Below are 27,317 nucleotides of genomic sequence, written 5' to 3'. Positions count from 1 at the left end.
TGACCTGTTGTTGTGTGTTCACCTGTTGTGTGTTGACCTGTTGTCGTGTGTTGACCTGTTGTTGTGTGTTGACCTGTTGTCTTGTGTTGACCTGTTGTTGTGTGTTGACCTGTTGTCTTGTGTTGACCTGTTGTTGTGTGTTCACCTGTTGTTGTGTGTTCACCTGTTGTGTGTTGACCTGTTGTCGTGTGTTGACCTGTTGTTGTGTGTTGACCTGTTGTTGTGTGTTCACCTGTTGTGTGTTGACCTGTTGTCGTGTGTTGACCTGTTGTTGTGTGTTGACCTGTTGTCTTGTGTTGACCTGTTGTTGTGTGTTGACCTGTTGTGTGTTGACCTGTTGTCGTGTGTTGACCTGTTGTTGTGTGTTGACCTGTTGTTGTGTGTTGACCTGTTGTCTTGTGTTGACCTGTTGTTGTGTGTTGACCTGTTGTTGTGTGTTCACCTGTTGTGTGTTGACCTGTTGTTGTGTGTTGACCTGTTGTCTTGTGTTGACCTGTTGTTGTGTGTTCACCTGTTGTGTGTTGACCTGTTGTTGTGTGTTGACCTGTTGTCTTGTGTTGACCTGTTGTTGTGTGTTGACCTGTTGTCTTGTGTTGACCTGTTGTTGTGTGTTGACCTGTTGTTGTGTGTTGACCTGTTGTCTTGTGTTGACCTGTTGTTGTGTGTTGACCTGTTGTCTTGTGTTGACCTGTTGTTGTGTGTTGACCTGTTGTCTTGTGTTGACCTGTTGTTGTGTGTTGACCTGTTGTCTTGTGTTGACCTGTTGTCTTGTGTTGACCTGTTGTTGTGTGTTGACCTGTTGTCTTGTGTTGACCTGTTGTTGTGTGTTGACCTGTTGTTGTGTGTTGACCTGTTGTGTGTTGACCTGTTGTCTTGTGTTGACCTGTTGTCGTGTGTTGACCTGTTGTGTGTTGACCTGTTGTTGTGTGTTGACCTGTTGTGTGTTGACCTGTTGTGTGTTCACCTGTTGTGTGTTGACCTGTTGTCTTGTGTTGACCTGTTGTCTTGTGTTGACCTGTTGTGTGTTCACCTGTTGTGTGTTGACCTGTTGTTGTGTGTTGATGATGATCACGTCCAGCTGATTCGTCCACGTCCACCAGCAGCAGAGTTCCACCACTGAAAACCACAGAGAAGGAGACGGACTGTCCTCTGGGCAGAGACCAGACACACCAACATCTACAACAGGAGACAGAAGTGACTTCAGAATATAATATAAAAATATAATAAACCATAAAGACAGAGACAGATCAGATGTTAAAGGAGCAGTTCAACAGTTTGTGTAGCGTCTCACTTCAGGAGGAAGATGAAGGTCAGCGCTGTGTCCATCCTCACGTCTTCTTCAGTGTCCAGCGGTCCACACGGAGACACCTGAAGTCCAGAGGAGGAATTATTCTGTTGATAAGAGTCATTCTCATACTGAAGTGTCATAATGACGTTAATGTTCCTGATGATCATTTAATAAACATCTTCAGACCCTCACAGAGACTCAGAATCCTCCTAACGATGATCGGACTGGTTATAAACCGGATCATACAGTTCTGTGGTTCTGCTTGAAACAAAAGTCAACATGAAGATGTTTTTATCCTCAGAGTCCAGATACTGTTTTATTTACTGTTAATAAAAGTGCCTTGATGTGATTTTTATCTTACATTAAGGATTTTTAATAAAAGTCTCATAATAATGATTTTAGGCCTCATTTGAAGGTCCTGATGATGTTTTATTCTGTTTTGTTCTTTATCTAAAAAGAATCTTTTTCTACAGATGATGTAGATTTTTATCTTAACGTTCACATAAAGTGGATTTCTTTTATCTTAAATAAAAGTCCTTATTAGAATCAATTAATATCTATAATTATAAGTCTGTTTAATGTGTTTTTTTACCCTTAATAAAGTCCAATAATGCTGTTTATTATTATTATTTATATTATATAACATTTAACATTTAGACTTACTAATTGTGCTTTAATCTTAAATAAACATCCTCATGATAGTTTCCTTCTCATATTTGAAGCTCCAGATGATGTTTTTCCTTTAACTAATGTCAATCTTCACCTGAAATAAAAGTCCTCATCTGTCTTTATTAAAATATATATGTTTACCTGAGGTGTCTGTGGCTGTAGCTGCTGTCAGTGTGAAGCCTGCAGGTCTGCTGTGTGTTAATGTTCCTGCTGTGTGAGATCAGGACACTTTGTGGAGAACAGAAACTGTTGGAGCAGAACCGACAGTCTCCAGAGGAGTCGAGCTGCTCTGGGATCAGAGCGACCGTTGCTTCAGTCAGAAAAACAGGAAATTTATCAGTGGTTGGTTCAACTGTTGAAGTCGAGTCTCATCCAAACTGTCAAAAGCCTCATGAACACAAACACTCAGACTGTTTCATGTGTTCACAAACATCGTCACAATATACATCACACATAGATACAACACATATACTGTATATACAACAAATATATACAACACATATATATACATTGCATATATATACATCACATACATACAACATATATATACATCACATATATACATCACATATATATATATACAACACATATACATCACATATATATATATACAACACATATACATCACATATATGTACATCACATATATACAACACATATATCACACATATACAACATATATACAATACATACATCACATATATGCAACACATGTATATACATCACATATATACATCACATATATACAACACATATATACATCACATATATATACAACACATATATTACACATATATACAACACATATATACATCACATATATTCAACACATATATACAAATATATATATACATCACATATATACAACACATATATATACATCATATATATATTACATATATACGTCACATATATATATAACACACATATATTACATATATATATCACATATATACAACACATATATACATCACATATATATGCATCACATATATATACAACACATATATATATACATCACATACAATGCATATATATCACATATATACATCACATATATATACAACACATACAACACATATATATATACAACACACATATATTACATATATATACATCACATATACAACACATATATACGTCACATATATATATACAACACACATATATTACATAAATATACGTCACATATATATATACAACACACATATATTACATATATATACATCACATATATACAACACATATATACATCACATATATACAACACATATATATACAACACATATATACATCACATATATACATCACATATATACAACACATATATATACAACACATATATACATCACATATATACAACACATATATACATCACATATATACATCACATATATGTACATCACATATATACAACACATAAACATCACATATATTCAACACATATATACAAATATATATATACATCACATATATACAACACATATATATACATCATATATATATTACATATATACGTCACATATATATATAACACACATATATTACATATATATCACATATATACAACACATATATACATCACATATATATGCATCACATATATATACAACACATATATATATACATCACATACAATGCATATATATCACATATATACATCACATATATATACAACACATACAACACATATATATATACAACACACATATATTACATATATATACATCACATATACAACACATATATACGTCACATATATATATACAACACACATATATTACATAAATATACGTCACATATATATATACAACACACATATATTACATATATATACATCACATATATACAACACATATATACATCACATATATACAACACATATATATACAACACATATATACATCACATATATACATCACATATATACAACACATATATATACAACACATATATACATCACATATATACAACACATATATACATCACATATATACATCACATATATGTACATCACATATATACAACACATAAACATCACATATATTCAACACATATATACAAATATATATATACATCACATATATACAACACATATATATACATCATATATATATTACATATATACGTCACATATATATATAACACACATATATTACATATATATATCACATATATACAACACATATATACATCACATATATATGCATCACATATATATACAACACATATATATATACATCACATACAATGCATATATATCACATATATACATCACATATATATACAACACATACAACACATATATATATATATACAACACATATATACAACACATATATACATCACATATATGTACATCACATATATACAACACATAAACATCACATATATTCAACACATATATACAAATATATATATACATCACATATATACAACACATATATATACATCATATATATATTACATATATACGTCACATATATATATAACACACATATATTACATATATATATATATATCACATATATACAACACATATATACATCACATATATATACAACACATACAACACATATATATATATATACAACACACATATATTACATATATATACATCACATATATACAACACATATACACTTATATACGTCACATTCATATGACAGGTATAAGACAACACATTAATAAATAGTTGTGGATATTAGTTATATTATTATTTTATATGAGTTAGATATTAAAGTTTATTCACTCACAAGAATGTTAATACGCGTGTGTGCTGACACCCGACCATGTTTTCGTTTTATGACAGATGAACATTAATCACTCGTTATTTTACATTTACTTTTAGTCATTTATGGTATGTGGTTGTCCATAGTGACGTTCACATGAGGTCCTGCACAGTAAAGATTCACTGAGCACAGTGAGAAGTTATTATTTGTTTAATATCTATAATAATATGTGAAGTTTGTTAATAAACAGGGCTGCAAAGTAAATAAACATTTACTCACGTCTCCTCTTTAAATAGGTGAAACAGCGCCCCCTGGACTGTAACACTTGAATGTCCGCTAGTCTGTGTGGTGACAGGTGGTACTGCAGTGTAACTGTTGAGATGCTCAGTGATGGAGTCTGTCAGAGAGGAGCAGGAGAGCTGATCTACAGTCTTAATTAACGATCAGAGGTGGAGCCCCGAGGCCGCTGAAGGGAAGCCAGCCAGGCGCTCTGTGGTCGATACAAAACTCGTTTCAGGAAGAGTTGGTGCCACAGTTAGCTAGTTTCCCTGTGTTGCTAATGCTGTTAGCTCATATCTTGTTGGCTAGCAGGGATGGCGGGAAGATGAAGAGCGCGTCATCAAACAAAATGGCGTCACAACAACAAGTGCTGCAGGATTATCTGACAGGAGAGGAGCAGCTAGTCCTCATGAGTCAGGTACACGTCTGTCTGTTAGCTGTCTGTCTGCCTGTCTGTCTGTTAGCTGTCTGTCTGTTAGCTGTCTGTCTGTCTGTTAGCTGTCTGTCTGTTAGCTGTCTGTCTGTCTGTTAGCTGCTGTCTGTCTGTCTGTCTGTCTGTTTGTTAGCTGCTGTCTGTCTGTCTGTCTGTCTGTTTGTTAGCTGTGTGTCTGTCTGTCTGTCTGTCTGTTAGCTGTCTGTCTGTCTGTTTGTTAGCTGTGTGTCTGTCTGTCTGTCTGTCTGTTAGCTGTCTGTCTGTCTGTTTGTTAGCTGTGTGTCTGTCTGTCTGTCTGTCTGTTAGCTGTCTGGCTGCCTGTCTGTCTGTCTGTCTGTTAGCTGTCTGTTAGCCGCTGTCTGTCTTTCTGTTTGTTAGCTGTGTGTCTGTCTGTCTGTCTGTCTGTTAGCCGCTGTCTGTCTGTCTGTCTGTTTGTTAGCTGTGTGTCTGTCTGTCTGTCTGTCTGTTAGCTGTCTGTCTGTCTGTTTGTTAGCTGCTGTCTGTCTGTCTGTTAGCTGTGTGTCTGTCTGTTAGCTGTGTGTCTGTCTGTTAGCTGTCTGTCTGTTAGCTGTCTGGCTGCCTGTCTGTCTGTCTGTCTGTTAGCTGTCTGTCTGTCTGTTAGCTGTCTGTTAGCTGTGTGTCTGTCTGTTAGCTGTCTGTTACCTGTGTGTCTGTCTGTTAGCTGTCTGTCTGTTAGCTGTCTGTCTGTCTGTTAGCTGTCTGTTAGCTGTGTGTCTGTCTGTTAGCTGTCTGTCTGCCTGTCTGTCTGTTAGCTGTCTGTCTGTTAGCTGTCTGTCTGTCTGTCTGTCTGTCTGTTAGCTGTCTGTCTGTCTGTTAGCTGTCTGTTAGCTGTCTCTCTGTTAGCAGCTGTCTGTCTGTCTGTCTGTTAGCTGTCTGTTAGCCGCTGTCTGTCTGTCTGTTAGCTGTCTGTCTGTCTGTCTGTCTGTTAGCTGTCTGTCTGTCTGTTAGCCGCTGTCTGTCTGTCTGTTAGCTGTCTGTCTGTCTGTTAGCTGTCTGTCTGTCTGTCTGTCTGTTAGCTGTCTGTCTGTCTGTCTGTCTGTCTGTTAGCTGTCTGTCTGTCTGTCTGTCTGTTAGCCGCTGTCTGTCTGTCTGTTAGCTGTCTGTCTGTCTGTCTGTCTGTCTGTTAGCTGTCTGTTAGCCGCTGTCTGTCTGTCTGTTAGCTGTCTGTCTGTCTGTCTGTCTGTTAGCCGCTGTCTGTCTGTCTGTTAGCTGTCTGTCTGTCTGTCTGTCTGTCTGTTAGCTGTCTGTCTGTCTGTCTGTCCGTTAGCTGTCTGTCTGATAGATAATACTAAGTATGATATTTATGAATGAAGACTTTGGGAACTTGAGTTTATTCAGCAGATTGAAGTTTTACTTGCTTCACTTCATGACATCATACAGGTATTTAACTCTACAGACAGGTTCAGTGATCAGGTGAAACTTTTAATATATTCTGAAATACGTTTTAAAAATGAAAAAAGTCCCAACAGAAACAGTTTGAAGCCTGAACTGGGCCCAGTCCACTGAGGACACATCACACATGATGACATCATTGTCCTGTGACGTCCTTCCTCGGCTCGTCCCCCTGACTCATGCTGCAGTAATAAACCGCTGAGTCGCTGCGCTGGGAGCCGTGCAGCAGCAGTGAGCCGTCGGCGGCAGTTGACACCTTCTTTGGATCGACACCGGCGCCGTACTTCACCTTGGAGCTGTCGGTGGACCTGAAGGACAGAAGCAGCTGAGGACCCTGTCCTGCTGCCTTCCTGTACCAGCTCAGGGTGGACGGGGCAGCCGTGGTTTTGGAGGCGCCCAGCAGGGGGCACTGCAGGGTGACGTCCTCCCCGACTCTCACCTGCACCGTGGAGGAAGGTAGGGCGGTGACATGCTGCTGGAAACCTTCAACACAACACAGTCAGGGTGATTTTAATAGAATTATCAAAAACACTGAATATACAGAACAAGATGTTCACAAACAAACAACCTGTAAATATCTGAATGTGCGTGACAAGAACACCGTGATGAAGATGGAAACACTGAGATACTCAATCAAAAATAAAACTGCTACAGTCGAAACGATCAGACAGAAGACTGAAAAATTAACTTGCATTTATTTTCAATTCAAATGTAAACTCAAACTTTTGTTTCTCTCATTTGTCATGAGAAGTTGTTTCATGTTGAAGTGAAACATTGAGACAGAAATATATTAAAGTCACTTCTCCTCCCTCAACATGAGCTGACAGACGAACAGATTTGAACACATTTGTTTGTGACACCTGACAAACGTCTTCAGATGACATCTGAGAAGCTGATTGGTTGATATTTCTGTTTAATAAATGTCTCATAAAATCTGTCTTTACTAATAATAAACTGTCCATTAACTGATCGAACATCTTTCTTTCTGTCCATCCATCAAAGATTCTGTCAGTGTTCCCAGTAATGTACATCTTTAAAATGTACAGCTGGAAATAATAAATGTTTTCATCAATAAAACAGTAAAAAAAAAAAACTTCCTGAAGACAAATGAACGTGATCAGATGAGACAAACAGTCACAGGATTAACAAACTTCCTTTAGAGAAGCTGGAAACACAATGTGTAACATGTCTTTACTTAGAAAATGACTTGTACAGTTAATTAATAATCAAAATCAATGACTAATTGATTAATTAAATAAATGGTGCCGCTCTAAATCAAAGTTCCTTCCATCAGTCTGAAACATTCAGAGTCTCTGAGTCGTCTTCAGACAGGAAGCTTTAATTTAAAGACATTTTCAGAATAAAATCCCTTAAATTGACTTTAAAATGACAAACAGCTCTTCATCCTGTCGACAGCTGCTTCATTAATAATCAATAAATGTGTTGAGTTATAAATCAGTGAGCTGAACTGGATGTTTACACAAGTAATAAATAAATAAAGTAAACACATTAATTAGATAAAGTAAATAAATAGATAGTAAACAGACTCACAGCTGACAGTCAGCAGGATCACACAGACCAGCACAGACTCCATCATCAACTGACGGAGGAACCCGCTGCTGCTGTTGTTGTTCTGCTGAGAACCAGCCGAGCGTTTCATCCCTCAGAACAACAGCTAACGGATACACCACATGGCCAAAAGTATGTGGACACGCTGCGTTTCCTGTTTGTCTCGACGTACAGCATGTTCTATAGTGGTATACTATGTTTTCCAACGTGGACGCACCGGACGGTGAGACGGTGAGAGGGTGAGAGGGTGAGACTGAGACAGTGAGACAGTGAGACGGTGAGAGGGTGAGAGGGTGAGACTGAGACAGTGAGACGGTGAGAGGGTGAGACAGTAAGAGGGTGAGACAGTGAGAGGGTGAGACGGTGAGAGGGTGAGAGGGTGAGACTGAGACAGTGAGACGGTGAGAGGGTGAAACAGTGAGAGGGTGAGACAGTGAGAGGGTGAGACGGTGAGAGGGTGAGACTGAGACAGTGAGACGGTGAGACAGTGAGAGGGTGAGACAGTGAGAGGGTGAGACAGTAAGAGGGTGAGACAGTGAGAGGGTGAGACGGTGAGAGGGTGAGAGGGTGAGACAGTAAGAGGGTGAGACAGTGAGAGGGTGAGAGGGTGAGACTGAGACAGTGAGACGGTGAAAGGGTGAGACAGTGAGAGGGTGAGACGGTGGGACAGTGAGAGGGTGAGATGTGAGACAGTGAGAGGGTGAGACGGTGGGACGGTGAGAGGGTGAGAGGGTGAGACGTCGTCTGTATCAATGATGAGAAACATTATTTTCTCTGTTGATTATTATTATTATTATTATTATTATTATTGTTATTATTTGGTTTCTGAAATGAAACAAAAACTGAGCAGAGAACTTTTCACATGTTGCCGGAAAAATAACTTAAACGACTAATTATCTAATTATTTAATTATCTAATTATTTAATTATTTCAGCTCTAAATATATTTTAAATTGATCTATTTTTCATAGTTTTTTCTAAATGTGCTGCCTTTTGTAGCGACTGAATATTACAACCAGCAGCTCAGTGAGGAGAGCACATTATTTTACTTTATTAATACTAAACGTTTTACTTCCTGTTTACATTAAAAAACTGCTCCTGCTGCTCCTCCTCCTCCTACTCCTGCTGCTACTGTTGCTGCTCCTCCTCCTGCTGCTCCTCCTCTTCCTCTTCGTCCTCCTCCTGCTGCTCCTCCTCCTGCTCCTCTTCCTCCTCCTCCTGTTGCTCCTCCTCCTGTTCCTCCTCCTCCTCCTCCTCCTCCTGCTCCTTCTGCTCCTCCTGCTCCTCCTCCTCCTGCTCCTGCTCCTCTTCCTCCTGCTCCTCCTCCTCCTCCTGCTCCTCCTGCTCCTCCTCCTCCTCTTCCTCCTCCTCCTGCTCCTCCTCCTCCTCTTCCTCCTCCTCCTCCTGCTCCTGCTGATGTTTATTATGATTGTTGTTGTTGTTGTTGTTGTTGTTGTTGTTGAGGACACAGCATGTAATGAACTGGTGTCTGTCATGTGTTGAACATGTGTAGTGTGTGTGATCTGTCAGCAGGGGGCAGTGTGACATCACTGCTCTGAGATCAGGCTGAAGGATGTGATGACACGTTCCAGCCTCATGGAGGCGCTGCAGTGACTGAACACAGACTGCTGACAGAGATCACCTTAAATCACACACACACACACACAAACACACACACCCTGCAGTGTGTCAGCATGCTGTTGCAACACAACTCGTTGTCAGCAGCTTTGTGTGAAGACACATGATTTCTGTTACTTCTGTGTGTGTGTGTGTGTGTGTGTGTGTGTGTGTGTGTGTGTGTGTGTGTGTGTGTGCTGCAGTGACAGAGCCTGAATGCTATTGTTAGCATATTAGCTCCTGTTTGTATAATTTCCTGTGTGACTGTCGTGTCCAGTCTGAACTCACCTGAACTCACAGCACTTCCTGTGTTTGGACAGAGGAACCAGGGTCAGAGGTCAGAATGTGAGTGAGTCAGAACCAGATGAACTGTTCTCAGCAGTCGTCTCTCTGCAGGATTTAGACGTTCAGAGCACATTTTTCATGTGATTGTACACGTGTGTGTCATCACGGTTACTGTGTGTGTGTGTGTGACTTTATGCGGCCGTCAGGTAAAATATCACATGACTTTGATTTGGGCTCATGTTGGTACCGTCAGGCTGTGAACAGGCAAAGAACAGCTGATAACCAGGGAGAGACAGCTGGCAGGAACACGACACCATCCACCAGTGACGTAATGTAAATACCAACAGCTAATGATGAGCAGCTTGGTGCTGTTTGGAAGCAGTGCATGCTGGGAAATAAGATCCAGAAAATTACAGAACCTGCATGAACACCAGTTGGTATCTGTGTTTATGTACTGAAGAACATCGTATACACAGAAACATAAGATCCTCCTGCGTACAGGTCATGATGTCATGTGACAGCAGCAGAAGCACAGGTGTGATAACCGTCAGAATGTCTGAACTTAGAGATGTTCGTTACACCCTCATTAGAGCTTAAGTCTTCACTGTAGCTGCTAAGCTAAAAGTGTTAGCATGTGTGCACGAGCTCAACCGCATCTTGAGGGTTAAATCTGGTCTCCTCAGATCAGGTTGATCTCTGTGATCACAGCAGACGAGCTGTGTGGAGACATCTGATGTTTAAATCATCTCCAGCTGCTTCAGCTGTTCAGCAGAACGCTGCAACTCTGTTTTACTGTGAAGCTCCAGAAATGTTCTGTGGACTACGAGACTGGATGAGGCAGGGGTTGCCCCTGAGCGATCAGGGCCCTGGAGCTGGACTGAAACCCCTGGCCCTGGCAGGAGTTACAGATGTTTATAGTGATGTTGTTTGGCTGTTTGCAGGAGTCCAAAGACTGCAGCTCTCAGCCAATCACAGCACAGACAGACTGATGGGGGCAGGGCTTGTGCCAACTGTGTGCCAGCAGCTGGCAGGAGGTCAGGAAAGAGTGAGAGGTGCTGCTGAGGAGGAATGAAGGCAGCTTTCTCTTCCTTTTCTCTCTTTAGTTTTGTTTCTCTCTCTGTGTCTTTGTGTCTCCGTCTCTGTGTCTCTGTCTTTGTGTCTCTCTGTCTGTGTCTCTGTCTTTGTGTCTCTGTCTTTGTGTCTCTCTGTCTGTGTCTCTGTCTTTGTGTCTCTGTCTTTGTGTCTCTCTGTCTGTGTCTCTGTCTTTGTGTCTCTCTGTCTGTCTCTCTGTCTGTGTCTCTGTCTTTGTGTCTCTGTCTTTGTGTCTCTGTCTTTGTGTCTCTGTCTTTGTGTCTCTGTCTTTGTGTCTCCGTCTCTGTCTCTCTGTCTTTGTGTCTCTCTGGGTTTCATTTCTCTGAAACTGCTGCTGCCAAAGATTCTCATTCTGTCCTCCAGAGTTCAGCTCGGTTCATGACTGTGAGGTTGGGAAACAGAAACAGAAAGCCTCAGTGTTCACACACACACACACACACACACACACACACACACACACACACACACACACACACACACACACACACACAGTACATACGGAAAGTTTTGTTTATTTGTAAAGTGTGTGTGTGTGTGTGTGTGTGTGTGTGTGTGTGTGTGTGTGTGTTGTGACTTTCCTGTTGATCACGGCGTCCTCTGGGCACGATAACACCGACATGGAGCGGAGGAGGAGGGTGAGGTTTTGGGTGGGGATGCAGCAGGAGGCGGGGGGTTGGCGGGGGGAGGTGGGGAGGTGCAGCGGGTGAGGCAGGGGGCGTGGCCGAGGTCTGCCGTCCCCCTGTCACCCTCTGAAGGAGCCCCTCCCTGTGCTCCTGCCCAGCCTGAAGGGAAAGTCCAGCTCACTTCAACCTGAGAGACTCACTGAGAGCAGCTGTTCGCTCCACAGCACGTCTTCTTCATCCTCACCTCCATCACCTCCACCTTCATCTTCATCTCCATCCTCCTCATCAGCTGTCCTCTCATGGCTGCCGCCTCCAAGTCGTCCCAGAAGGCGAAGAATGCGGTGATCGCCCTGCTGCTGCTCTGGTCCATTATCTCGCTCATCGTGATCGTGGTTTGGGCGACGTCTCCGGACCTGAAGAGCTCGGCCCAGTGCCGGGCCGAGCTGCGGGAGGTGACGGAGAAGCTGGAGGGGTCCAAGGTGTTGTATCACAAGGACAAGGTGGCTCTGGAGGGGCAGGTGATAATGGAGAGGGAGGAGACGGACCGCCAGAGAGCTGAGATCCTGCTGCTGCTGGGACGCCTCAACGCCACTAACGCCACGCTGGAGGAGTGCCGCCAGGAGAACGTGAGTGATGGAGTTCATCTCTGAAACTACACCTGCTTTAACCTGTCCCACCTTCAGCCTTCAGTATTTGTTATCTTCAAACAAGAAACTGAATCTGACAGAGTGTGTGTCCTGTAACAAGAAACTGAATCTGACAGAGTGTGTGTCCTGTAACAAGAAACTGAATCTGACAGAGTGTGTGTCCTGTAACAAGAAACTGAATCTGACAGAGTGTGTGTCCTGTAACAAGAAACTGAATCTGACAGAGTGTGTGTCCTGTAACAAGAAACTGAATCTGACAGAGTGTGTGTCCTGTAACAAGAAACTGAATCTGACAGAGTGTGTGTCCTGTAACAAGGCAGACCTAAAGAAATGACAAAATAGTTCAGTTTGACACAAGTCCTGAGTTTTAGTCTTCAGGGTTTGAGTTGAAGAGATGTTTGCATCTGTTTTACTTCCTGTTTAGATTTTGCATGTGTTTCTGTGTGTGTTTCCTGTGAAACACACACAGAAACACACACACAGAGGAGTGTTAGAGTTCGGAGGCTTCGTTCAGTGTTATAATTTTAATCACGTGATTTTTCTGATGTCAGTATGTGAATCATTAAAATGTTTGAAGATAATCAGATTAATCTAAATATTGTGAAACGTGAAACAAAAGACTTCATTAGTTTTTAGTTACAGTTTGTAACAGACATGATCTGATCACATGATCCTCCAAGAACACACTGACAAAATTCAATATAATTCATATCGACTCCTCTCCAGACTGTCCACATGGACCACACCACTCACCCAGTGCATGCTGGGACAGACTCCAGCCTGCCTACTAAGGCTGCAACTAACTATTATTGTCATTGTGGATTAATCTGTCGATCATTTTCCTGATTAATCGATCATTAGTGTGAAAAATGTGGATCGTCCTCAAAGATCCTCAGTTTACTGTCAGAGAGATATTCACATGTATCGAGTCGACGGCAGAAGAAGGAGACTGTCCTGAAAAATGACTCAAACTGATTAGCTGGTGATTTATTTAGTAGTTGACACCTAATCAATCAATCAATCAATCAATTGATCTATCGTCGCAGCTCTGGTGCATTCTGTCGAATCTCAGTGTGAAAAATCATCAGCTCGATGTAATCAGATGATTTTGGCTCAAACTTTCGTCTCATATTTAATTTCAGAACCTGAATCATATGGAGCGAAATCGGGGTCAAATGTTTTGTACTTGAAAAAGTAAAATTTGAAACTGAAATTTCAAGTTTTGATCTTGAATTTTGAAAAATACATCAACGTATTCAAAATAAAAATAAATGTACAAAAAGTTTTTTCAGGTTAAAAATAATTATGATCAACTCTGGTAATTCTTTTGAATAAATCATTTATTTTCATTTTTCACTTTCATATGTTTTGATATTTGGGATCCTATTTCTTTCAGTTGCATGTTTTATCTTTTCAGATTCAGATCTTAGTTTTTTTTCAGTTTCAGATCTTTTTTTCAGTTTCAGACTTTTGACGTGTGGGTGTCTGTGCACAATCTGGCGTGATTTTGTCGCTCCTGTACTACAGTTGGTCCTCAGTACTGTCTAAAACATGATGCCACGTCCCTCTCAGCTGATGCCACGCCCCCCACGCTAGATCAGGGTCAAAAGTCTGAAACTGAAAAAAAGATTTGAAACTGAAAAAAAGATTTGAAACTGAAAAAAAAGGATCTGAAACTGAAAAAAAGATTTGAAACTGAAAAAAAACTAAGATCTGAATCTGAAAAGATAAAACATGCAACTGAAAGAAATAGGATCCCAAATATCAAAACATATGAAAGTGAAAAATGAAAATAAATGATTTATTCAAAAGAATTACCAGAGTTGATCATAATTATTTTTAACTTGAAAAAACTTTTTGTACATTTATTTTTATTTTGAATACGTTGATGTATTTTTCAAAATTCAAGATCAAAACTTGAAATTTCAGTTTCAAATTTTACTTTTTCAAGTACAAAACATTTGACCCTGATTTCGCTCCATAGAATCATTACTGATCAGCTCACTGACGTGATGACTGAAGGAATCCACTGGAAACTGGTTCAGCAGCTGGAATGTAAACTGGAAATCAGTCTGAGCCAGTTTGTTGAACTGGATTTCTTCAGTTCAGTCAGACTTGATGTTTGGATCAGTTTGGATCAGCTGGTGTCGTGTCTTCACGTAGAACCATGTTTTTAATGATCAGCAGTTACAGTCAGGAGGTGAAGATGAGATGAGCTCTGATGTTTTAACAGTGTAAAGTTACTAAAAGTCATCAGAACCAAACTGAAACTGAAAATAGCCTCTTTCCAGTCCAACTGCCAGAATTCACCCCAGAGCAGCTCCACCCTCCTCCACCCTCTTTACCAAAACACTAACAGCTTCCATCTGTTCTCCAGAACCAGTCGATCAATAAATAATGTTGACGTGAGGAGAAGCTGAACAGAGATGCTCACTTATTAAACTCCTCAGACCTTAAACACATCGTTCATGAGGGGGAAGGAGTTCTGTTAAGAACACAGATGATTCTCCTCCTGCTCCTCCTCCTCCTTCTCCTGCTCCTCCTCTTTAGTTTCCATTCTAGGAGACTTTTATTTTCCCTCCAGTAAAGACTGAATAGTTTTCGCTCTCAGCAGTCTGACTGTTTAAACTGTTCCAACATTTCCAGCTTCATATTCTCAGAGTTGTTGGTTGGAAAAAATGAGTGTTTGCCTTCCTCCTCCTCCTCCTCCTCCTCCTCTCCCTCCTCCTCCTGACTCATTCCTCCTGCTCTCCTTCCTTCACCTCTGTTCCACTCCTCCCTCTCCGCTCCCTGATTTTTCCTCTTTCTGAGGAGTGAGTAATACGTCCTTTTATTAACACAAACACAATGTGTGTGAACACATGAAGCTTTTATTGGAAGAATCTCTGTGAACAGAGATAAAACAAGCTCTTGCTAACTGGGACTACAATTCCCAGAATTCAGTGCTAACGCTGCGTTTTGATGTGCGTTGTTATGAAAACAGGATTCCACAGAAAGCTGCTGGCTGAGCTCAGGAGCCTGAAACAGCTCCGAGTCCAGCGAGACGGACCGCAGACGACCTTCAGACACGCTCATGCAGAAACAGTGTGACCTCAGCAGCTGTGTGGCAGCTTCCTGTTCGCTCTGATGTCTCTGAAACAACATCAACTTTAGCCTCGTTGTGTAAATCTGACGTCTGTCGCTGCTTCACTCGGTTGTCTGAAGGTCAAATTAAAGCTGCGTTCACCAGCAGAAACAAACACTTTCAAACACCAGCGAGCTTCTTCCTCTGAAAACACGTCACAGCTGCTTCAGAAGTCAAACTTTTTATTGTGTATTTATTTCTTCTGCTTGTGCAACTAGATCAACAAGTCAAGTATTAAGATCAATGTCTTAATTACATTAACGTATAAAACTCCACTCTGACGTCCTGGAAGCTTCTTATTGGCAGCTCACAGCCTCTACAGAGAGCTGAAGCCCCGCCCCCTTCTGTTCAAACCTTTGTCTGGTACTGAATGAAGAGAGACAGATAATGTATTGATCCTGTTTGAATTGGGTCATAAAACATGTGACGTAGAAGTACATCCACATTAATCAGAATCGTCTCTCTGCGAGCGTATACCTCCACCACGGCCTCACAGTCCCCTTTAACTAAATCAATCGATATCACTCTGAACATTAAACCCCTCATAACTGATGCACCACATTACAGCTCAGGATCACAGATACCAAACAATAACTCCTTGGTTCCGTGTCTTTATCTGGACCAGCACCAACATGACGTTAATTCTGGGCTGAGACTCTTCCTCCGTCTAAGTCCAGTGCAAATCTGTTTGTAATCCTGCTGACAAACCAACAAACAACACAGGTGAAAACTTTTAAAAATAAGTTTTAAAGACTAAAGCACCGCCCAACTAAGCATGGATTCATTGATTAACAGTGAAAATAATCAGCAGCTGAATCAATAATCGTATTGTCAACTGATAAATCAACATAATCCTCTGATCAACATGATAAATGTTAACTTCTAGCTTCATTGGAGACTGCAGGCAGCAGTTGGCATGTTAGCATGTTAGCATGTTAGCATCAGGACCGTTTGAGTTGATCAGTTGAACATCTTTGATCAGTGGTCAGTTGTTATCAGGAGAAGATCACGCAGAAACTCAGCTTCCTGTTTCAACTTTTAGAAAATCTCATGATCCTGATCAGCTGTTCACTGTTACAGAACTGAACCCGTCCAGGCGGACGCAGCTCTGTTGTCCCGCTGCATGCTGGGTAGATATTTCACCTTTTAAATGAACTGTGTTCCTTCCTGAAGAAGACGCTGCATGTTTCAGAGCTCTGAAGCTGCTCTCAGCTGTGAAACTTGTGAAGCACATGTGATATTTCCAGCTGTCCTGTGATATGTTCAGGGGTGGATCCAGTTGTTGCTTCTGTTTGATGTTGTATTGATCTCAGTTCAGGTTGATCAGCTGCTCTCTGATCAGTAGATCACTTCTAAATGTGTGATAGTGTGTTTTACAATCCCTTCAGACTACCTGCCTCACTTTCATCATTGTGAGCTGTGACTCACAGGAAGTAGACTGTTGTTCCAAGCCTGCCATTGGTCGACTCTTTCAGTCCACAGACTCCTCCCCTTATGCTTTCTAGAGTCTGCCACCGCTGATGAGAGCCAGTGTCTACATACTTTTGGCCACATAGTCTGTTTTTCAGCCTTTATTCCAGAAGTCAGAGAGACGAAGACACAACCAGCATACTGTCCCCCTGTCTGTCTGTCTGTGTCCACCTGTCTGTCTCTGTCCCCCTGTCTGTCTGTCTGTCTCTGTCCCCCTGTCTGTCTCTGTCCCCCTGTCTGTCTGTCTGTCTGTCTGTGTCCACCTGTCTGTCTCTGTCCCCCTGTCTGTCTGTCTGTGTCCACCTGTCTGTCTGTGTCCACCTGTCTGTCTCTGTCCCCCTGTCTGTCTGTCTGTGTCCACCTGTCTGTCTGTCTGTGTCCCCCTGTCTGTCTGTGTCCACCTGTCTGTCTCTGTCCCCCTGTCTGTCTGTCTGTGTCCACCTGTCTGTCTGTGTCCACCTGTCTGTCTGTCTGTCTCTGTCCCCCTGTCTGTCTGTCTGTGTCCACCTGTCTGTCTCTGTCCCCCTGTCTGTCTGTCTCTGTCCCCCTGTCTGTCTGTCTGTCTCTGTCCCCCTGTCTGTCTCTGTCCCCCTGTCTGTCTGTCTGTCTGTGTCCACCTGTCTGTCTCTGTCCCCCTGTCTGTCTGTCTGTGTCCACCTGTCTGTCTGTGTCCACCTGTCTGTCTCTGTCCCCCTGTCTGTCTGTCTCTGTCCCCCTGTCTGTCTCTGTCCCCCTGTCTGTCTGTCTGTGTCCACCTGTCTGTCTGTGTCCACCTGTCTGTCTCTGTCCCCCTGTCTGTCTGTCTGTCTGTGTCCACCTGTCAAACTCAATATTTAATATTTAAGGCTTGGGGTGCTCTGTAGTGCTCTGTAGTGCTCTGTAGTACTCTGTAGTACTCTGTAGTGCTCTGTAGTGCTCTGTAGTACTCTGTAGTGCTCTGTAGTGCTCTGTAGTACTCTGTAGTACTCTGTAGTGCTCTGTAGTGCTCTGTAGTACTCTGTAGTGCTCTGTAGTGCTCTGTAGTACTCTGTAGTGCTCTGTAGTGCTCTGTAGTGCTCTGTAGTACTCTGTAGTACTCTGTAGTGCTCTGTAGTACTCTGTAGTGCTCTGTAGTACTCTGTAGTGCTCTGTAGTACTCTGTAGTACTCTGTAGTGCTCTGTAGTACTCTGTAGTGCTCTGTAGTACTCTGTAGTACTCTGTAGTGCTCTGCAGTGCTCTGTAGTGCTCTGTAGTGCTCTGTAGTACTCTGTAGTACTCTGTAGTGCTCTGTAGTGCTCTGCAGTGCTCTGTAGTGCTCTGTAGTACTCTGTAGTGCTCTGTAGTACTCTGTAGTACTCTGTGTGTAGCTGTGACATCAGAGGCCTCTCGGGGTGTTTGGACTGTTTCAAGTGCTGCTCTAACTTTAACTGCTGCGTTCAATGAAAGGAATGTTTCTCAAAGCTGCGTTCAATCAGCAGCTCTGACAGCAGACAGCCTGGCACGGCACGGCACGGCACGGCACGGCACAGGCTGGTCTGGTCTGGTCTGGCACAGCACGGTGTGTGTGTGTGTGTGTGTGTGTGTGTGTGTGTGTGTGTGTGTGTGCAGGATGAGAGGAGAGCTGATCCTGGATCAGAGGGGGATCATGTTCTGATGTGGCTGCAGTGAACAAACAGTGAACAGATGAGTCTGTTGATGCTCTGACATTCTTGAACGCAGCACACTGTCCTGGAGGATGTTCCAGAGGTCCTTGAGAACGTATCTGTGGTCCACGAGGTGTTCTGATAAATATATTAAATATTATTGAAACCAAAAAATGTCTTTACATCAGACTTGTTGAGGACGGGACGTGTCCAACAACAGAAACATGACACACGAACAATTCCTCAACGAACAGTCACATATATTCTGTTCATTATCAGGTGTGTTCTGCTAATCTCTGCTCCAGCTTTAACTTCATGAAGCTGAGAATACTTGTGTACTTTAACTTCATGAAGCTGAGAATACTTGTGTACTTTAACTTCATGAAGCTGAGAATCTCCGCCAGAAACTGGATTATCTGTTCACCTTCTCGCCTACACAGACCACCTACAACAATACAAAGATGCACTCAACGCAGCCCGGACCACCTACTACTCCCACCTCATCCACTCTGACTCAAACAACTCCAAGGCTCTGTTTTCCACCATAAACTCACTCCTCAAACCCCATGACAACACTCCCTCATCATTCACAACTGAAAAGTGCCAATCATTCCTTTAATACTTCCAAACAAAAATAGACACCATCTACAGTAACCTCAACACCTGGAATCCCTCCCATCTCACCACCTGCCACCATCCAGCCCCTGTCACAGTTCTCTCCAATATCTCCAGCACAGTTAACAACTCTCATGACCGGGATAAAAACCTTCACCTGCACCCTGGACCCCATCCCATCCAAACTCATTAAGGACTGCCTCCCTGTCATCTCCCCACTCATCACCGACATCATTAACACCTCCCTCAGCTCTGGTTCTGTTCCCCAAACCTTCAAACTGGCTGCCATCACACCCATCCTTTAAAAAATCTGGTCTCAACACTGACAATCCAAGTAACTTCCGCCCCATCTCCAATCACCCCTTCCTATCAAAAATCCTGGAACGTGCTGTAGCCTCTCAACTCAGAACCCACCTCACCTCCAATAATCTCTTTGAATGCTTCCAATCCGGTTTCCGATCAAGACACAGCACAGAGACAGCCCTCCTCAAAATTACCAATGACCTCCTCCTCTCCTCAGACTCCGGACACCTCAACATCCTCATCCTCCTTGACTTCACAGCAGCCTTTGATACCATCAACCACTCCATCCTGCTCTCCCGACTGAAATCTTCAGCCCACATCACTGGCACAGCACTCACCTGGATCCACTCCTACCTCACCTACCGTCACCAGTTCATCAGCATTAACAACTGCACCTCCTCCACCGCTCCCCTGTCACAAGGTGTCCCCCAGGGATCGGTGCTTGTTCCCCTCCTCTTCATCCTCTACATGCTCCCCCTTGGCAAAATCATCCATCATTACGGACTCCAGTTTCACTGCTATGCCGACGACATCCAACTGTACATCTCCACCAAAGCCATCACCAACACCGCCCACTCCACACTCAGCAACTGTCTCACTGAAATTAAAAAATGGATGCAAAGAAACTACCTGCAACTGAACAGTGACAAATCAGACATCATCATCATTGGTCCCACATCCCACACCAGAACCACCCAAAACTTCAGCCTCACCTTCAACAACTGCACTCTGTCCTCCTCCCCTCACATCCGGAACCTTGGAGTCATTTTTGACAGCCAACTCAAGTTCGACCACCACATTAACCACATCACCAGGACCACCTTCTTTCACCTCAAGAACATCGCCCATCTCCGCCCCTCACTCACCTTCTCTGCTGCCGAAACCCTGATCCATGCTTTTATAACATCCAGACTAGATTACTGCAACAACATCCTCTACGGTTCATCATCCAAAGTCCTCAATAAACTCCAATACATTCAGAACTCCGCTGCCCGCCTGCTCACCTGCACCCGCTCCCGAGAACACTTCACCCCTGTCCTCCAAAAACTGCACTGGCTCCCCATCTTACACCGCATACAATTCAAAATCCTCCTGCTCACCTACAAATCACTTAACAACCTGGCCCCCACCTACCTCACAGACCTGCTCCACCACTACACCCCCTCCCGTGCCCTCCGATCCTCAGAGGGAAATCTCCTTGCCCTACCCCCTCGGACAGCACCGAACTTGGGGGGACAGAGCCTTCTCCGTTGCCGCCCCCACCCTCTGGAATTCACTCCCCAAACCCATCAGAGACTGTACAGACCCCCACACCTTCAAATCACTCCTAAAAACACACCTTTTTAAACTGGCTTTTAATCTGCAAATTAAATTAAATATGTCTAATTTTCTGTTCTTTTATCCTCTTCTCATTTTATGTCTTTCTTTTTTTAACCTTCTACATTGTTTGTGTATCTTAATTTTGTGTTACTCCACATTGTTCTATATTTTAATTGTGTTGATATTTTTATGTAAGCGTCTTTGAGCACCTGTAAAAGCGTGTTATAAATAAAATGTATTATTATTATTATTATTAATACTTGTGTACTTTAACTTCATGAAGCTGAGAATACTTGTGTACTTGAATGAACTTGATGATGAATGGAGGTGATTTAAAACAAAGTGCTGGGGATCAGCTGTCTGTTGTCAGTTTTGTTTCTTCGATGAGGACAAAGTGTTGCAGTAACAGGAGTGTTGTCTTCTGTCCTTCACTACGTGTTTCCATGAGACTTTATGTGTCGACTTGTTGAGACAAAGTGAGTCGCAAACCAACAGCAGGTGGTGTAATAAAAAAATACTAATCCCAATAAAAACAGAATCAGGATGAATGAGTGAAGATTTAGTGTCTGAACAAAGAGCAGAGTTTGACTCAGTGTGACCTTTAACCCTTCAGCCTCTCACTAACATGTTGTTTTTCCTCTCTGGGTTTGTTTGATTCGTCCTGCAGCTCGTCCTGAACGGGAACATCACTGTTCTGCAGGAGAACATCGAGCAGCTCCGTCAGACGGAGGCCAACCTCACGGCTCAGCTCAGCCTGCAGGAAGGTAGGAAAAAGTCCATCACTGCCATGAAAGGATACTTTCTCAGCGAGTCACCGCCGGTATTCTTAGCTGCATTTTCCCCCCGTTACCATGACAACCTGTGGGTCAGAGTAAATAAACACACACGATTGGTCGGTTAAAAAAAAAAAAGGAGTTTTTTCTGCTCTGCGACAGAAAGAAAGTCACTTTAAAACTATTTCAAGTTTAAAGATCAAAATGTTCTCAGGGATCAGATTCAGTCGACAAGTGTGAGAATTTACATCCTGAGAGAAGGAAACAAGGAAGGAAAGAAGGGAAGGAAGGAAGGAAGGATAGAAGGAAGCAATGGAGGAAAAAAGTCAGTAGACATGATTGAGAATGTGAAGCAGTGCAGTAACAGTACTGAGTGTCCTGACAGCCGACGGGTTGTGTTACAGTAACAGTGTTTGTAGGAAAGTGTTGAGCAGCACTCAGTCAGGACTTTGGTATGTGGGTTTCCCTGAGATGATGTCAGCTCACAGCGCTACGCTAACGCCAACAGTTCAACCTCACACCACAACTCAACACGGTCACACACTTTATTCTTACAACCTGGTTCTTAATTTCACAGGTTCATCTGTTCGTCTCTCTCTGAGTTCACATTAAGCTCAGTTTGAACACTTTCTGATGCCCTGTTCACTGATCGATCACAGTGATCAGCTCTGTCTGTCAGTTCACAGCCACATTAACCTGTGTCTGAGTGACCTCTGATGTGATGTCACTTCCTGCTCTGTATGAAACAAACCCGTCCATCACTGGGACAAACAGACGCCATGTTTCTACTCAAAGACAGAAAGAAGTTCATGTAGAACATTTGCTGAATTTACAAGAAGGAACAAATAAGTCAGAATCAGTCAGAGACAGAGTTTCACACAGTTTATAATATCAGGATGTTTCTGTATCGAGTGTAATTTTCTGTCATGTTTAAAGATTTGACCATTTTAAGGCCAGACATGAGACTGAATGTCCTGTGGGGATGTTTTTTCAGAGCCTTTGTTAAAGTATTTTCCATGAATAATCCTCTTAGGCGGCGGCAGCAGGAACAGGAGGCTGATGGGAAGTGGAGAAACGGTTTAATGAAGGTGACTTCCTGCCCTGAACAGAAGGAGGGAAGTGATGAATGGAGCAGATATGAGAGAAGCATTGTGTTAACAGGCAGCTGCTGATAAACATCAGTCACTGTTTAATGTGACTGAAAAGTACAAATACCACAGTGTCAGAATGTTCTGCCTGCAGAGGAGACATATTTCAGATCATACTTTTATTTTGGCTTCATCCTGTCAGTGCTGCAGGACCGTCTTCACCCTCTGAGCCTCTGTTGTAGCTCCTGTCTCTTTAAGGCCCGCCTCCTGAAGAGCTCAGTCTGCTCTGATTGGTCTGCTCACACACGCCTGAGGCAGCCCTCTCATAGTGTCTGTGGTCAGCTCTGTCCGTGCGTTTAGCTTCAGCTCTACCGACACACTGTGACCTCACTGAGACTGGATCTGATCCAGAATCTGATCAGGTGGACCCTGTTTACACTGTGACCTCACTGAGACTGGATCTGGTCCAGGATCTGCTCACAAACAAGCTAAAGTCCAAACCAACATGAGAGCTGGCAGCAGCTCACCTCGTGTCTCTGATAAGACTCACAGTTTCCTTATAAGTTCATCCAGACGCAGATCTGAACCCAAACTCTGTTCAGGTTCTGCTCCGTTCTGTTTGTTTACGCTCTGTTCCCCCCACCCCCCACCTCCCGCCCCTCCTTAGTTACTGTTGCTATGTTGGACAACATCACTGCATCCGATCAGCTGATTAACGAGAGAGAACAGTGGCCACCTGAACAGAACCGTTTTCAGCAGAACAGGACATGAACGGATCCTTTAATCATCGTATGGATACAAGAACTCTGAATGTGATATCAAGTTGAATTTGTTCGTCTCACTTCGTGAACCACAGTTACTACGGTAACAACACAGTGCTGTAACTTCATCTCATCTCCGTGGTAACGGGTGCTGAGCCTCATGGGTACTGTGGAATAGAGAGCTGAAGCCACGCCCCCTCTGGTCATGGGATCTTATTTATTGACTCAAACAGGATCAATAATTATTTGTCTCTCTTCATTCACCACCAGACAAAGATTTTCAAAATAAAGGCCCATGAGAGGCGTGACTCAGTGATGACTACTGTAATGTATGAAACAGTAAATCAATGACTGACATTGATTTAATATCAGAATCATAAACTTTATTGATCCCTGAGGAGGAAATCAGGTCACGTTACAGCTGCTCCTTCTAGAATACAAATGTGACAGGATAGACAGATTATATATATATTATATCATGTGTAAAGATATGTGCATCATACTGCACTATAACTACAGTGTAGATAATACTGAGCAGACAGACTGCGTATTGATGAGGATTCTGTGATCAATAAATAATCAGTATATAAACACATCACATTCAGTCATCACAGCTCTCTGCCTGTAGAGGGCAGCAGGCACCGATACACTTCCATCTGCTCCACCTGACAGGTGTGACACATCAACAGGTGTGGACTGGACCACAGTTTGAACAGATTAATTAATGTGTAACAGGAAGTGTTTGACATCATCATGACATCAGTGATGTCCTAAACACACGTGATTTTTCTGTCATGGTGTCCGATTAAAGTTTTTATGAATCTCTTCATTTTTTGTTGTGTTTCTAAAGAAGCTGCCGATCGATACTTGAGTCATTTATACACACACAGGGCGCCACAGCAACCAGGACTGACCTCTGAGGGATTTTAATTGAAACTCGATGAATAAAAAGTGAAATGAAGTGTTGAGCTCTGAGTGTTGTGTGTCTTGTCAGATCTCATCGAGGCGCTGCAACAGAACGTGACTCAGACGCTCCACGAGACGACCTCCTGCTTCAGCCTGAAGGACGCTGCAGAGAGCCAGATGTTGGCTGCTCAGAGTCAGACCAAAGCCTGCGAGTCCAGACAGCAGTACCTGAACAAACAGCTGTGAGTCCACATCTGTATTCACACTCACAGATTACTGTCAGGTTTACAAGAACAACACCTGTTCATTTATTCACCTGTCACACCAAGATGTGTTAAATTAGCTGTTTCCTCAATGGAGTTTGGTGAGTCTGGTGTATATAAGTCTGTCAGCTGATGGTACCAGCAACAATCAAAGACAAATAATGTCCCGGTGGAGGTGGTGTTGTCACATGGCTACACAGGTGACACCTGGCTGGACTCCACAACATCAACATCTGTCACTGAGAATGAGACAGAACAGAACCACTCAAGGTCCACTTACTGCTTTTTCTAGCCAAAGCTAACATGGAGGCCAGCACAGCAAGTCCTGCTGCAAGCTAACTGCTAACTAGCCTGTTTACAGTAGTGTGTGTGTGTGTGTGTGTGTGTGTGTGTGTGTGTGTGTGTGTGTGTTACAGTCAGAAGTGTAAGGAGGCGGAGTCTGAAGCTCGTCAGCAGTCGCAGCAGCAGGACGCCGCCCCCGTCACCCCCCCCGCTGACGGCGCCTCCTCTCTCCCTGGTCTTGCAGCGCTGACGCTGCTCGTCTGCAGCGCTCTGCATCTGATAACCTGTGAGCACTGATCATCATCATCATCATCATCATCATCATCATCATCATCACCACTGTCACTCACCAGAGAACACACAGAATTCCTGCTGCACCCAAACACATCATCACACTGCAAACAGCCACATCCCATCAGCTCTGACTGAACTGAGATCAAACCTCAGAAACAATCTGAACCATATTTATATTATTAATCAGGTTCCAGTCAAAGTTATTGATCTTTGGATGAGAATCAAGAAAAACGAAACAATGATGTGGATTCAAAACAAGTTTCACATTCCTTCACTTGTTTAAAGATATTCACACTGTGAGGACAGAAATGTTATTGATCAGACTCACTCAGAAGTGTAATAATCAATAATCATCAGGAGTAAAAAAGATCAAAATTAAATCAGTTTCCAGCTGCAACAGATGTCACAGCATGTGTGTGTGTGTGTGTGTGTGTGTGTGTGTGTGTGTGTGTGTGTGTGTGTGTGTGTGTGTGTGCGTGTGCTGGTCAGGAGTTCGGGAGGCGTCGACCTGTCGAGCGACGGCGAGCACTGTGGTCCAGGACAGGGGCGGAGCCTGGACGGACTCGATGACTGCTGTACAAACTTCCTGATCACCATGGAGACGCTGACGTGTCACGCTGTGTAGGACGAATGATGAGACGTTTACTGACTGATTCAAAGACTCTGCTGCTTCCGCGTGTTGTCTTCCTCCAGCTTCACTCTGATCAGGAGGCTGATTTATCTTTAATCTGTCGCTTTGTTTCTGTTCAATATTCCTTCATCAGTTCTCTGATTGATTTCCTGTCAGTCACCTCGTTTCATCTGAATCGACTCAAAGCTGCTGCAGAGGCAGAGTCCATCAGTCCTGCTGCTGCGTTCAGGGACATCACAGGTCTGAGAATCGTTTTCACTTTAACTTCTCAATTCGTTCGTTCGTTCTGTCAGAAAAGTCTAAATTCTTCTTATAGATCTTTTACGGCCCAAAGTGACGACTCTGGTTCCGGTCGCGTCTGACAAGAACATCAGCACATATTTATTTTTGACGAACACAGTTGCTGATAGATTATTTGCCAATCGACTGATTGATTAATTGTCTAATTATGGATTATTGATCTCTCATGTTGATTGTTTGGGATTGGAGTGTTGCATTCACTGACTCTTTACTCTTTAAATCAGTATAAAGTGAGGCACAGTTCTGTCGTCATGGTTACCATAGCTCAGATGTTGCTGTCAGATCAACTCGTTCAGTTGAACCAATGAAATCACTCACAGAGGAAGAAATTCACCCTGTTGACCAATAAGAAACCATCCTGACAGAGCTGACCTCTGATTGGACGAGAGCTGGTTTAAATAACTAATAATTCATACTTTTTTATTGGCTATTGATCTTTGTGCACATGAATCATTATTAGTATTTTACGTCAGTCGCTCTGCAGCCCGACATGATGGATTCTCTCTCTGCAGGAAGTGATTGATTCAAACCAATCAATCAATCTCAGAACTGATTGATTAGAGAATGATGAGCAGGGACACAAAGTGAAGCTGGACGCCACTTCTTTCAGTTCAGAGGCCCCGTTTACACCTGACAGAGCAGGAGGACGTCCCAGCATGCACTGGGCTCAGCAGCACCACCTGGAGGCTGCTGGAGAATCAACAAACACAGTTATTGATTTTCCTGATCAGTGGATCAGTCAGGTGTGAACGGGGTCACAGTGTGTGAATGATGTCTGTTTATGTTTAATTGTATTTTTTTACACTCACAGCTTGAAGCGTCACAGCTGACGAACAAACGACTCGACTGTAGAAGCTTTTATCTAATTTGGGGGGGGGGGGGGGGGTGTTTCATGAGAATAATAAACATGAAGTTTAT

General features: G+C 42.8%; 1 protein-coding gene across 1 annotated transcript; it reads left to right on the top strand.

Annotated features, from left to right (window-relative positions):
• Window positions 1–12,178: 12,178 nt before the first annotated feature.
• LOC141005284 (uncharacterized) lies at window positions 12,179–27,317 on the top strand. Its single transcript, XM_073477092.1, has 5 exons — window positions 12,179–12,625; window positions 21,769–21,865; window positions 24,718–24,871; window positions 25,309–25,460; window positions 25,958–27,317. Coding segments are annotated over exons 1-5 (732 nt in total). The 5' UTR covers window positions 12,179–12,298; the 3' UTR covers window positions 25,960–27,317.

Source organism: Pagrus major, chromosome 11 (assembly GCF_040436345.1).
Source record: "Pagrus major chromosome 11, Pma_NU_1.0".
Taxonomy (NCBI): Eukaryota; Metazoa; Chordata; class Actinopteri; order Spariformes; family Sparidae; genus Pagrus; species Pagrus major.
The sequence above is the reverse complement of the archived record's forward strand: the minus strand, read 5'-3'. Positions and strand labels throughout refer to the sequence as shown.

Coding starts and splice junctions, on each gene's coding strand:
- LOC141005284 (XM_073477092.1), top strand. CDS start 12,299: ATGGCTGCCGCCTCCAAGTCGTCCCAGAAGGCGAAGAATGCGGTGATC. Junction 12,626..21,768: donor AGGAGTGCCGCCAGGAGAAC/GTGAGTGATGGA, acceptor TTCGTCCTGCAG/CTCGTCCTGAACGGGAACAT. Junction 21,866..24,717: donor TCAGCTCAGCCTGCAGGAAG/GTAGGAAAAAGT, acceptor GTGTCTTGTCAG/ATCTCATCGAGGCGCTGCAA.